This window comes from Lactuca sativa, chromosome 4 (assembly GCF_002870075.4).
Source record: "Lactuca sativa cultivar Salinas chromosome 4, Lsat_Salinas_v11, whole genome shotgun sequence".
NCBI classification, from domain to species: domain Eukaryota; kingdom Viridiplantae; phylum Streptophyta; class Magnoliopsida; order Asterales; family Asteraceae; genus Lactuca; species Lactuca sativa.
Window position 1 is genome coordinate 86,095,864 of NC_056626.2, and position 14,814 is coordinate 86,110,677.

Consider the following 14,814-nt stretch of genomic DNA (forward strand, 5'->3'; position numbering starts at 1 on the left):
GCTCAATTGTTTGAGAAAAGTGTGAAAATTGAAGATAAGATGGAAATTGCCGAACGAAGGGCTACTCATCTCTCTGAAAGAGTGGGAAGGCTAGAAGGACAGAGGACACGAGATCAAGAATCAGTGATCGATGTCCATTATCGTATAAACTTCTCTTATAAAGACATGATTACTCACGATGCAAGGGTTGTAGAGTTAGAACTCTACAATCAAACCTCAAGAAATGAGGAGCGCACATGAACTCTTGAGAAGAGAACTCAAGCACTTGAGGAGAAAGTGGTTCATGTCACTGACGTGCTGGGTCATCACCTAGGTTACTGGTAGATAAACTAGAACTAGTGGTTGTGTAAATAGAGAAAATCAGACTAGCTGAGGCAAGAAGAGTAAAGTTTATAGCAAGGATGTAGAATACCTTGCAAATTTTGCAATGTTTATAGAAACTTTTCTCTTATAAGCGTAAATAAACTGATGTAACCGCTGGTTATAATATAAAACATATATTACAATAATTGTTGTGTTAACTTCTATGAAGAATAATTGAAGTATTTAGTACTCATGTAGTAAATGACTAACATTTCATAAAACTTATAAAATTCTTAATATTTATAATAGGAAACTAAACAAAATGCCTAGAAGAAGTAGTGCTCGGCTAAACCTTAACGAACAATCAGCACCACAACAACCACTAGTAGAACCAAACCCCCTAATAAATACATCAGAACTTGAAGAAATCATAGCTCAAAGAATTGTTGCAGCTCTATCTAATGTCACAAGAGGTGGAGTACGAAATGAAGGCAATGTAGGGACCGCTAGAACGTGTACCTACAGAGACTTTATGAATTGTAAACCTAAGAGATTACATGGAAATGAAGGGGTTTTTAATTTGACCATGTGGATTGAAAAGACAGAGTCCATCTTCCAAATAAGCTTCTGTCCAGATGATTGTAAAGTACGATTTACAGCATGTACTTTTACTGATGCAGCACTTACATGGTGGAACAGCCATGTAAATACAATGGGAATTGTTGCTGCAAACTCCATGAAATGGGAAGAGCTAAAGATGATGCTAGTAGAGGAGTATTGTCCTAGAGAGGAAATACAAAAGCTGGAACATGAACTATGGACCCTAACCATGAAGGGTTCAGAGATAAAAGCTTATACCGCTAGATTTAATGATATTGCAGTAATGTGTCCAGCACTTGTAACCCCTGAATATAAAAAGATTGAACGATATATCTGGGGTTTAGCATCGTAAATCAAAGGCATGGTGATCGCATCAAAGCATACAACTTATGACAGCACCAAGAGAATAGCTCATCAGCTAACCCTCACAGAGATCCAAGGAGCAGTAGTGGTCTCAAAGGCTGAGTCTCCCAAATCTGGAACAAACAAGCGCCAGTTTAATGGGAAGTATCCCAGAAAATCATCTAAGAAAAGACAAGAAGTGGCAACCAATTATGCTGCCACAGTGGTAGAAACCCTTCAACCAAAGTCTGCATGGTGCAACCAGTGCAACCGTCATCACCCAGGTGACTGTTATGTTTGCACGAAGTGCAAGAAAAAGGGGCATACTGCTAGTTATTGCAGGAGCACAACAGTCAATCAGATAACAAATACTGGAACATGCCATGGTGAAGGAAGAAAGTGTTATGAGTGTGGAGAGGTTGGACACATCAAGAGAGAATGTCCAAAGTTAAGGAGTCAAGGAAGTACTAGGCGTGGCAGGGCATTTGTGATCGGAGGTAGAGAAGCTGTCCAGGACCCTTCAGTCGTATCTGGTACGTTCCTTATAGATAATTTATATGCTATGATACTCTTCGACTTTGGAGCAGATAGAAGTTTTATAACTCTGGTGTTTAGAAAATTTTTAAGTCATGAGTCTAGCAAATTAAAAGAAATCTATGAAGTAGAAATAGCTAACGGTCAAACCGAGAAAACACATGAAATCCTTGAAAACTGTCTATTAACTCTTAATAACTACCTTTTTCACGTCAACCTCATGCCAATGCCTATCGGTAGTTTTGACGTCATAATTGGCATGGATTGGTTATCTTCACACCGCGCTGAAATTCTATGTTATGAGAAAGCCATACGACTACCCTTACCAAATAGTGAAGCCCTGATTATCTATGGTGATAAGTCTGGGAAAAACCTCAAAGTCATCTCTTGTACCAAGCCCCAGAAATATCTACATTAGAAATGTAGCGCATTCTTAGCCAACATTGTAGATAAGAGAAGAAAGATAAAAGAAATCAAGGACATACCTCAAGTATGTGATTTCCCATACGTATTTCCTGAGGATCTACCTGGAATACCACCCGTGCGACAAGTCGAGTTTCGAATCGACCTAATTCCAAGAGCAGAACTAGTAGCAAACTCTCGTTATTGGTTGGCTCCATCTGAAATGCAAGAATTATCTAGCCAACTACAAGAACTTCTTGAAAAAGGCTTCATCAGAGCAAGTTTTTCACCTTGGGGAGCACCAATCTTGTTTGTCAAGAAGAAGGACGGATCCTTTCGAATGTGTATTGATTATCGGGAGCTTAATAAGCTAACGATCAAGAATCGTTACCCGCTTCCAAGAATTGATGATCTATTCGATCAACTCCAAGGATCCAGCTATTACTCAAAGATAGATCTTAGATTAGGATACCATCAACTCAGAGTACAAGAAGACGACATTCAAAAAACAACATTTAGAACTTGTTATGGTCATTATGAGTTCTTAATTATGTCTTTTGGATTAACCAATGCCCCGGTGGTGTTTATGGATCTCATGAATCGTGTTTGCAAACCATACTTGGATAAATTCGTGATCGTATTTATCGATGATATATTGATATATTCACGAACCAAGGAAGAACATGGTCAACACTTGCAAATAATTTTGGAACTACTAAGAAAAAAAAGGTTGTACGCCAAATTCTCCAAATGTGAGTTTTGGATTAGAGAAGTACAATTTTTAGGTAATGTAGTTAGCAATGAAGGGATTCATGTTAACCCATCCAAGGTTGAAGCAATCAGGAATAGGGAAGCACCAAACACGCCAACAGAAGTGAGTCAATTCCTAGGACTTGCTGGCTATTACCGCAGATTCATAGAGAATTTCTCCAAAATAGCCAAGCCGCTTACAACACTAACCCAGAAGGATACGAAGTTCAACTGGGAAGACAAACAACAAAGCTGCTTTTCAGAAACTGAAGAAAATGTTGTGTAGTGCACCAATCTTATCCCTTCCAGAGGGTACAGAAGATTTCGTCGTATACTGCGACGCATCAAATCAAGGATTGGGATGTGTGTTGATGCAAAGAGGAAAGGTTATCGCCTACGCATCACGGAAACTTAAGGTGCATGAGAATAATTACACTACCCATGATCTTGAATTAGGAGCCGTAATTTTTGCACTAAAAATATAGAGACATTACTTATACAGTACTAAGTGTATTATTTTTACCGACCACAAGAGTCTCCAGCTCATCTTCGACCAAAAAGATCTTAATATGAGACAACGAAGATGGGTAGAAATGTTAAATGATTACGAATGTGAGATTCGTTATCATCCTTGAAAGGCAAACGTGGTAGCAGATGCCTTGAGCCAGAAAGAATATATTAAACCCTGTCGGGTATGAGCATTAACCACAACTATCCATTCTAACTTTGCCGCACAAATTAGAGAAGCTTAACTTGAGGCTCTAAAATAAGAAAACATCAAGAACGAAGCTTTTCGAGGAATGGACAAGCAACTTATATAAAAAGATGACAGAACGCGACACTTTATGAACCAAATTTGGATGCCTAAGTTCCGTGGATTCAGGGACTTAGTTTTAGAAGAGGCCCACAAGTCCAGATATTCCGTGCATCTAGGCTCTGACAAAATGTACTTAGACATAAAAGTACATTATTGGTGGCCAAACATGAAGGCTGAAATTGCTACTTATGTTAGCAAATGCTTGACTTGTTCTAGAGTAAAGGCAGAACATCAAAAGCCTTTAGGTTTACTTCAACAACCGGAAATACGGAAATGGAAATGGGAGCAGATTTCAATGGACTTCATCACTAAGTTACCTAAAACTCCTAGTGGGTTTGACACTATTTGGGTAATAGTCGATAGATTGACTAAGTCTGCCCATTTCTTACCAATTAAGGAGAACGACAAGATGGAGAACCTGATTAGAGTTTATCTTAAGGAAATTGTTAGATTGCATGGAGTTCCATGTTCTATTATTTCTGACCGAGATAGTAGATTCACTTCAAGATTTTGGCAATCTCTACAAAAATCCTTAGGAACACGTCTAGATATGAGTACAGCTTACCATCCACAGACTGATGCTTAGAGCGAGAGAACCATTCAGACATCAGAAGATATGCTCCGAGCCTGTGTTATTGACTTTGGAAATGCATGGGATACTCATTTACCATTAATTGAGTTTTCCTATAACAATAGTCATCACACTAGTATCAAGGCTGCACCGTTTGAGGCTCTTTATGGACGAAAATGTCGTTCCCCAATATGTTGGGCAGTAGCTGGAGATACACAAATGGCGAGAGAACATACAGACAACACCTTACATACTGGACCAGAAATAATCCACAAGACAACTGAAAAGATCGTGCAAATTAAGGATCAATTATAGGCTGCACGTGATCGTCAAAACAGTTATGCTGATGTAAGACATAAGCCTTTAGAATTCCAAGTTGGAGATAAAGTAATGCTGAAGGTCTCTCCTTGGAAAAGTTTAATTCGATTCGGTAAGCGAGGCAAACTAAACCCATGGTATATAGGACCTTTTGAAACTCTAGCTAGAATTGGTTTTGTCGCATACCAACTCAAGTTGCCTCAAGAAATAAGTACTGTACACGATGTTTTTCACGTATCAAATCTCAAAAGATGTATATCCGATGACACTCTTGTGGTACTGCTCGACGAGATACAAGTCACCAAACTCAACTTTGTAGAAGAGCCTGTCGAGGTCATGGATCGAGAAGTCAAACGATTAAAGAAAAGTCGTATTCCCATAGTGAAAGTTCGATGGAGCTCTTTACGAGGACCTGAATTTACTTGAGAACATGAAGATCAAATGAAAGAAAAATGCCCCTAACTATTTGACAAAACCCTATCCATAAGATAAATTTCGGGACGAAATTGTTCTAACGGGGGGAGAAAGTAACACGAGTCAAAATAGGTCAATAGACAATCACATGTGATTATACCAGTCATGTAATGTGATTTTGTAAACTAGTAATGTGATAAGCGTACTATGTAGTTCATGATAAGTTCTAACACAAATACAAACTTTCTTTATAATACAACTTAAACTATATGTTCGTACGATTCCAAAGATATAAAGAACATCTGAATCCGACTTCGGATTAGGAAGTTGTGATAAACCGAACACTATATATCTCTATAATAAGAGGAATTTAAAATAGACTTTACCCTTAGCACCTCACAATCAGGTTCGTGAATCAAGAGGAAAGAACTCATGGGACTGGCTACTATAATTGAGTATATGCATAAGGGTGGTATATAATTGAGATTAAAAAAATAAGATGTGTGCTTCCTCCGTACTCCCTGTTCCTCGTTGGGTTGTGGGTCTGGGCTGGAATTGCATAACTGAACAGCCTGTCGACCTCAATTATATACGGCTTGCATACACCAAGTATTAGTAGTTAAGCCATGTATGAGCTCTACCACGAACCTCATAGTAAAACCCTTCATCCTATCCCATAGAATAGGAACTAGAGTCAAGAGAACCACTGCAGGTTGAGCTACTATAATGACCACAAATCCGAGATTTGTTGTCATCCCAGTTAAGCCAACATACTAGCTAACACCCTCAGTTGGTAAAGAAATCTGATTCGTAAGAGTCAAGGACATTGACTATGACCATCCATTCACGCTTAATCCCACGAATTAAGCATCTCAACGGATATCCCGGAAAACTGGAAGCTGCGATAAGTTAAACTCTGAGAAGAGTGGATAAGGAGATTAGAAGTTCCGATTGACGGAACCCTATACTTCTAGACTTAACCTAAATCAAGAAAACTCAGAACCACTGGAAGAGTAGTTGCAGAAGAAGCTCGCACTACTCAGGCACTTCGTCCACCCTGTTACTGACGAGTAGTGCCTGGGACACTCCGCCTCCTCATGTGGAAGAAGTCACCGTCGCCCTGTAGACAATACACTGCATTCTCCGAAGTGAATCCTAGAATGCCAAGAACCACAGGTGTCACACCCAAAAACCAAGAACGGCGGAAATGTTCTGGGGCGGAGGATGTCATGTATAATATCACAACAATGTAAAGTAGTAAACAAGCAACAACATCATCCATTGCATTAATAATATAATTATTATACAAATATGTTCTGTCAAATTTTGATAAACACTAAAGCATAAATCAAAATGAAAGATGAGTCTTGAACAAGCTCCATCTTCCTTTCTCCTTGCATCGGTACCTGTCTATGATGACTTGAGGATACAAGTAATTTTGAAAGCGAGTATCGGCTTTGAAGCTGGTGAGATCATAAGTATTTAGTGTCTGTATGTAAGAAATTGTAAGTAAATGAATTGTAAGTATTGAAGATGTTTGTAAATGAACTGTAAGTATGAAAATGTTTGAAAACCTAGAAATCCCTATGATTCCTACTTTATATAAAGATGTCTTCTACCAATACTTAACTGTTCTCAATGTAGTCTTCTACCAAGACTTAACTATTCTATATGTTCGTTTCTTGTAAAAGTGTGTAATTTTCCCAAGTATAACTATTATTTGTAAAATATAGTTTTTACATTAAATGTTTAAGTGAAAAGATCACTAAATATGTGTAAAGGGAAAATAAATGCAGTACTGTAGTGTTGTATTATAGGAACTACTGCTGTACTAACTACCTTAAACCGGATTTATATTAAGGCATCATGTGATTAATTGCACCATACTATCGACTGGTAACAACGACATAATGAATGGTCGTAATAACGGAATGACGTTTGGCACCCGCAGACCTGCAGGTCCGGCTGTAGCTAGCAGCAAGGTGTTGGATAGTCAATCCAGTATAGATCTATATGCAAACTCACGCTCTCCCTCCAAGAGAATTCTGGCTACAACTCGGGCCATGAAATTTAAGGCATGCTCCGATACAGTGGATCACAATTTTGTTAACGTATTCATGTATATGTACTTATGTAAGTGTAATCATGTAAAAGTATATGAATGTATGCTTTTGCTACCCAAAGGCACTGAACTGACTGAAAGGAACTATTATGTCCATATATGTATACATGATATATAACTACTGTTTAAACGAACTTCGGACGGTACCCGATATCCCACCAGACCACATCTCAAGCGCGAAAAGGAAATAGGATGGATAGCCTTCCTAAGTCTTTTAAAACATTACTTATATAACCATACAAATATAGGCATGCTTATAACAAAATCTCTATGTAAACGTAATTATGTGATTGTATAGTAATGTACTATGTATACTAGTTGTAATGTAAGTTCTCTCTATCTAGAAAGTATTGACTCATGAATGAACTGACTCCTTGTGTGATATCGTGTTCTAGTAATAGTTCTAGTATCTTCCTAAACTACGCATATGGTAGCTTACTAGTAACATAACTGGTACTTATGAACATGGATGTATACCCTTGCTATCCAAGGGAATTGGATTAACTGGAAAGACCTTTTATGACTATATATGTACACATGATATATAACTAATATTTAAATGACCTTCGGACGATACCCGATATCCCACCAGACCACATCTTAAGCGCGAAAAGGAAATAGGGTGGTTAGCCTTCCTAAGTCTTTTAAACATTTCTTATATAACCATACATATAGAGGCATGCAATTTATAATATAAAATCATAAATAAGTTTTGTAAAACATTTGAACATAAATATTATTTTACGAAAAGATCGACTTGATGTCAATCTATAAAACAGTTTGAAGGCATAAGTTTGATAAAACAGTTTAAGTATAAAGAAACATTTGTTTGAAACACAATTGTAAATAAGTTTGAAATGTAATATACAGAGTAAAATGTACAGTGTAATAAGGAGTTTAAAACATATAAAATGTTTATAAAAATCATTTGAAGGAACTGTTTGGTAAAACGGCTAATGAGTAGCCAAATCATTTGAATGGTGTATATTAATCACATGTGATTGATGTAATAACTAGCATAATTCTACTTATTAATCACATGTGATTGATATAATGCTAGCATGATTCTACTTGTATCCCCCCCCCCATAAAACATTTAAAAAGAGTTTAAAACATTAGTTAAGGGGTATGAACTCACCTGCAGTAAGTGACTGGAATTGAACGGACTGTTATCGTATGGAAGGATCGGGCAAGTGCTTGGTGTCAAGTGAAGACTTTAGACACACACAATGATCCTAATTACATATGAAGACATATGTATATAAATAATTAGTGATTAAAACACTAATTATATAAGTATAAACATTTTAACGCGAGGAAAACACTTTTGGTCAAGTGCTAGGAGGCTAATGGGTTGCAACAAAGGAGTGCAATGCCCCTAATGGGAGTTTATGGTCTAACGGCCATATGTTTTGGAGTTTACGGCCCAGGGGAGTAAACTCCTGGCCGTAAACTCTCAACCAAGTCCCTAAATGAAGTCTAACAATTATACAACTCATGTGGTGAATTGCTTCAAGGCTTAAACAAGTGTTTCGGCTTCCGAATAACTCCTTTGAGGAGTTTACGGCCCTGGGACCATATCCCCTTGGAGTTTACGGCCGTAAACTCCCTTAGGAGGGTGGTCATGGTGTTTTCAATTCTCAAACATTTCAAGGTAATGATCTATTTTGGGTTCTAGGCATAAGGAAGGAGTTAGGGTGTCATTTGACCCCTTTATAGGTGTTTACGGCCCAAGAGCTTGTCTTGGCCGTAAACTCCTTAACACATGTGATTCCTTATGTTTCCTAGGCTTTAAACAGTTTAGGGTACTTATCCTAATTTAAGCCTAAGCCTTAGGAAGTGTTTGTGGCATCAAAACACCCCTATTTAGAGTTTTCGGCCCATGAACCAGTTGGCCATGTGTTTGCGGCCGTGAACACCCCTAAGTGTTGGTATTTTGATTGTTTTGGGTATTAGACACATCAAGGTAATGTGCTAGGCTAGTATCTTAGGTAAATGAAGGCATTTAGGGCATTTTAGGCACTTAAACATGGAGTTCATGGCCTAAGAAGCTCCTTAGCCATGAACTCACTTTCTTCATTGTTTCTAATGGATTTTGGTGTCCTAAATATGAAATGAAGGCTTCTAGTTCGAGTTCTAAAGCTTTGAGGTTGATTGGAACCCTTTACGACCTTAAAATGGAGTTTACTCCCCAAGTGTTCTTGGGCGGTAAACTCCTAAATCTTGGGTTATTAATCCGATTTTGATGTTTTCTAGTCATATACACACTAGCATACAAGTCTAAGGTAGTTAAAATTCACGGGGAAAGGACTAAGTAGCATTTGAGCCACATATTGGAGTTTACTCCCCGAGAACGTTCTTGGGCGGTAAACTCCCAAGTATCACAGATTTGATATGTAATTGGTGTTTCTAAACGCAATCTAAGCTATATAACATAACTAGATCGAAGTACTCACAATTTGGGATAAAAACCCGAAGATCCATGAGATCGAATTTTGACTTTTCTCTAAATGGAATTCAACAAATGAACCAATTTGGTTCAAAATTCTATTTATAGTCCTGAGATATTTTTGGCAGAAAATATTTTTATTCCTGGAACGAACTCTAATGTCCTAGAGTCTTGGAATAACAGTGTTGCACAAAACCCTAGTGCATCCACTCTCGTAATATCTCCTTAAGTGTAAAATCCTGAAAACTGCCAAACTTATACTCGAAATCTGAATTTTCACTGTAACTGCTCTACATCTATTGGCTTGATATGGTTTGTTCATAATAGAAATTTCGGGTTGTCACATCATCCCCCTGTTGAAGGGAATTTCGTCCCGAAATTAGAATTTAGGCAAGGAAGCATGTACGAATGATCGAGTCGTGACGGAGGAAACTTCCTAATCGATTGGTTCTAGCGCACTTAAGTGAAATCGGGTTCTCGGTTGGAATCCCAACGAACCTTCACTATCGGGCAATGGCCCTGCTTCGTTCGCTTGACCTCTCGGTCAAGGGTCACTACAGTTCTAATACGAAGGCGAGTATCTCGACGAGTGGACTTACAAGAGTCCTGACGGAAAGGTATGGTTTCACGATCGAGATGCGAAAAGTAGAATGTACGTTACTGAGTTCGCGGAGTAGGTCTAGTTTGTGCGAGGCACGGGACCGATTCTGATAAGAATCTCGGAGGTCCTAACTATATTGGATTTAGGTTTCCATGCGATACGAAGCGTATTAAGCCATTCCCAGAGTGAGTTATCCTAAAGAACTTGGTCACTCACTTGGAATCTCCAAGGTTTCTTTTTCTTGATTAACTTCCCAGTCAAGAGCCACCCCTTGTTAGGTCAGAGTCGTAAAGGTTTCTGCAATTTGCGAGGAGTTCTGAATGAACTAAGACGGTAGGTCAGTAAGACCTAGAATTTGGCGAATGACTGTCGGCGTCTCTGGTGTCGACAAATGCTCAACGGCTTTGACAAATTGAAAGAGTACTCAAAATTTTCCACATTACAAGAGTGTGTCATAGAAATTTGACTCTTCAATTTCAAAACTCGTGCCTAGTGAACTTTGCTAAAAGTTCCTCTGTAGGAAATGTTTCCATGGGTTTTCTTCTTACTACGAGAGTAGATAAGTAAGTCAATACATGGAGAAATGACGAACTGATCCAAGTAAGAAAGACGTACCCTACTCGTTTAGCTCATGAAAGCTATGGGCGTATTGGTCCTATCCGAAGGGTATCACTACGGACTGAAGTGTCCGCATCGAATTCGGAAGATAGTCTTCCGGACATCCTTCCCTAACACTCGAACTGATGATATTCGGATCTCAGATCCATTATTGGAAGTAATTCTTTCCCTGCGTTTGCTCAACTATTTCATCAATGCGAGGCAGAGATAACGATTTCTATGAAAATCTTGACGGAGTCCTCAATAACCGAGGTACATACAATGCGATCCGTCGATCTCTGGAAGAATATGACCGCGGTTCCTCCAAGGTGAGAAGCCTAGTCTTGTTATTCTATTGCTGTACGGTTCGTTAAGTTGTCCGGACTGTTCTTATATCTCCGTAGGTGTTTAAACTATAGGGTGATCTGTGTACAATAGTCGTACTGGGTTCTAAGTTTGTTCACATGACGATGTGATTACTCGTAGTCTTGAGCAGTTCTCCGTCCTGAAGTTCATTTTAGAATTCATACATGGTTTCACAATCACAACTTCAGGTATACGAGTCGTATATAATTAAGATTGAAAAGGTAGTCGAATAACTGATTCTTCTTTAAGCTCACATCCTATCGGGGAAAAAGAAGTTAAAGTGGAATCATCAATTCTAAACCTGTAGAACCTTGATTATATATCACTGTTATGTATACATTCCTCAGTGATAGATCAATCGTATAAATCCTTGGATTGAACTTGACGTACTGCACGAGTGGTACTTCGGGGATTTCTTTGGAAAGAAAAATAACTAAGAGGTACTCCTGGCATGAGTATTTCGGTGTTCAGATATAACGGCTTCGCTGGAAAAGCGATCTAGAAGAAAGAGATGTATGTATGAAGCTGTTTGTTTCTTGATGACGACATGATTCTGTAACACGAAAGATAAGGGTTTTGTGAGCGATTCTGGTTGACCCTTGATGTACTTAGATTGTTCATGTAAAGAGTACGGCTATGTTCTCGAAAGTTTGACCTACATCCCTATGATGCAGTCCTAGTATGGAATGGAAGTATGATCGTGAAGGTTTGACCTACGTCCCTATGATGCAGTCCTAGTAATGAGTAGAAGTAAGTTCGTAGAATGGTCTCAAGACGTTTGTTGTTCAAGCCGAGGTATCGTGGTTTGGTGAATAACAAGATCCAACCACTGAAACAGACTTGGAAATGTGTCCGGAGATAAATCACTAAAGTCCAATGACTTGACTAAAGCATGTTTCAGATAGACCCCAATGAAAGTATGATAAGAGTACTCGAATGAAGAATGACACAAAAGTTAGCTGGCTGTCAATATCTTTGATATTCACGACGTAAAGATTCGGGAAAATGACCTTGTAAAGGTCTTACAACATATCCAGAGAAGATAATTCTTGACAGCATAAGGACCTAACTTAAAGTACTTACGGTACAAGGTAATTTCATAGAAAATGCCACATCGGGAATAGACAGAAAACACGATTCCTTTTTAATAAAGAAATACAGTAAAGCGTCTACTACTGGTGACGGTCATCCCTCTGGTGAACTCTCAGTGTAATAGCCCGAAATCTCAGGTATTATTAAATTATGTTTTGGGGTGATTTAAGAGGGAACTCGGCGAGTTGGAGCCTAGACTCGCCGAGTAGGATCGCAGACTTGGTCGCGAGATCGCGACTGGACTCGACGAGTCCAGATATGGACTCGGCGAGTCGACGCTGTTTAGCGAAAACCCTAACCGTTCGGGTTTGGGACGTATAAAGGAGACTTATTGGCCGTCATTATTCATTTTAGCCTTCTGAGAAGAAGCCTAAATCGATTGGGTGCATCTGGAGCAAGGATCATAGGCCATTATTGATTATAGAAGAGTGATTGTGCAAGGAAGAGAAGAGATTGGCTAAAGGAGCAGCAAGGGGGTCACATTCTGAGGATTGGGGACACAGAGAATACATCATCCAGGTAAGAATTCGTGTATGCTCTGCTATATTGATGTATTTATGGATTTAGGGTTTATGGAACCCTTGTGTGATTAGATTGACTGTTACCCTAGTTCCCTAAACGAGTGTAACCCTGTATTGAGACCCTTGGAGGTCCAGAATGTCCCATGTCTATGCATTTCGGGAATTGATGAAGGTTTTGGATTGGAATCCTTATGCCTTAGGTCAAAATGTGAATTATGAATCACATGGTGTATCATGAGCACTGAAATGAGGACTTCACGTGGTAGATCATCCTAGGAAGGCCAGACCTAGGAATGGTCGAAGCAGTTCTGACCTTAGGATGCACTTTGAGCGGTTGCATGGCATGGACTCGCTGAGTTCGATGAGCAGACTCGGTGAGTAGCTTGAAGATTTACTGGGACTCGTCGAGTTGTTCTTCAGACTCGGCGAGTTGAGTCGGGGTGGCCCCGCGATTCTTCCAGGAGTAACTCGTCGGGTCAAGGAGGATACTCGACGAGTAGATAGGGAATCCCAGAGAGTTGGAGGACGTCTAGACTCGCCGAGTCGCCATGGTACTCGCCGAGTCCGGTCGAGTTGACCGCTGACCGTTGACCAGAGTTGACCTAAGTCTGACTTCTTAGGGATAGTCACACTTAGAAGATATATGTGTTAATGAGATATGTGATGTTATAGGGAGGTTGTAGCTCGTCGGATTGTGCACGAGTGATTTCAGGATTTGCTAGCTTTCAGCATTCACGAGGTGAGTCTTCTCACTATACTGTACCCGGAAGGGTTTGACTGTGTGACCAGAAGGTCAAATACGATATGTGATATGTATGCTATATGTGGTAAGATATTTGTTATATGGGCTATGTATGTTATGTGGGCCGGAAGGCAATATGTTATGGGTCGGAAGGCGAATATGTTATGGGCCGGAAGGCGTGGTGTTGATGACCGGAAGGTCAGGGCCTTGAAAGGCGTATGTGCGTAAGTTGTATATTGGGGAACTCACTAAGCATTTATGCTTACAGTTGTTATGTATGTGTTTCAGGTACTAGCGAGGACCGTGGGAAGGCGCCGGCGTGATCGATACACACTGAAGAATGCTTTTATGATCTTGGGATTTTGAATATTTGTATTTGACAGAATACTTAAACTATTTATGCCTTGTTTTGAATGGAAATAATTATATTTTAAAAATGAAAAATTTGTTTGAAAATTTGCGTTCTTACACTCAGTTCAGCCAGTTGACGTTCCACGTCAAGTAGGTGTCTTTCGCACACCATCTGGCGTACTCGGAGCTCTATGACTTCGGCTCGTGATTTAGCCAGTGCTTGCAGCAGGGTTTCATGGTTTCTCTCTGATCTCTCGTGAGCATCTTCTAGACGAATGGTGCGGAGGGTATGCATTCTAGCATAGGCGACAATTTCGGTAATCTGATGTAGGGCTGTCCTGCCTTGAATCTCATTTCGGGCCACTCTGCGGACCAAGATTGGCAAGAATCTATCTGCTGAGCCCCCATTGCTCAAGTCGTAAAAGCTTCGGTCGCCATCAAATGGAATAGGCTGATCTTGTCCTTGGCTCCATGTTTCCAAGCATTCCACTCACTCAGGGTCGGGCCATGAAAAGCCGGACGAGGGTTAGGAATTGGAAAGGGAGCTGCTCGGGGTAGGTTCTCAACCTCTGGTTCGGAGTTAGCATCATACCAAAGGTCTTCATCATGGTGATCATTCAAGGGGATAGGATGATCATTATCTGGTTCTTCTCCAAACCAACCAACTATGACTTCATTCGGAAGATACTGGTTGCCGAGGGGATGGAGTCTAGCTATGTTTTCTATGCGAGAATTTAGGGTAAGAGAATAATTATTAGACGAACTATCTAGACAATTAATTAGAAAACCTTCATTAATTACATCGCTATTTGTGAAGTGCATACCAGCTATGTGTAATCTAAACAGGATAGACCTTCGAATAAGTGACCTTAACTCCAAATTCACACAGAATAGGGGTAAGACAAAGTTTTCACAGATTCTA

The 14,814-nt window shown here is 39.6% G+C and overlaps 1 protein-coding gene across 1 annotated transcript; it reads left to right on the forward strand.

Moving 5' to 3' along the window:
* The first annotated feature begins 1,264 nt into the window (after nt 1-1,264).
* LOC111889700 (uncharacterized) lies at nt 1,265-2,197 on the forward strand. The gene has a single exon (XM_023885844.1). The coding sequence runs from the start codon at nt 1,265-1,267 to the stop codon at nt 2,195-2,197; it is 933 nt and encodes a 310-aa protein (XP_023741612.1).
* The last annotated feature ends 12,617 nt before the right edge of the window (nt 2,198-14,814 follow it).

Bases quoted from the DNA above. Each gene is read 5' to 3' on its own strand.
- LOC111889700 (XM_023885844.1), top strand. From the start codon at position 1,265: ATGGTGATCGCATCAAAGCATACAACTTATGACAGCACCAAGAGAATA.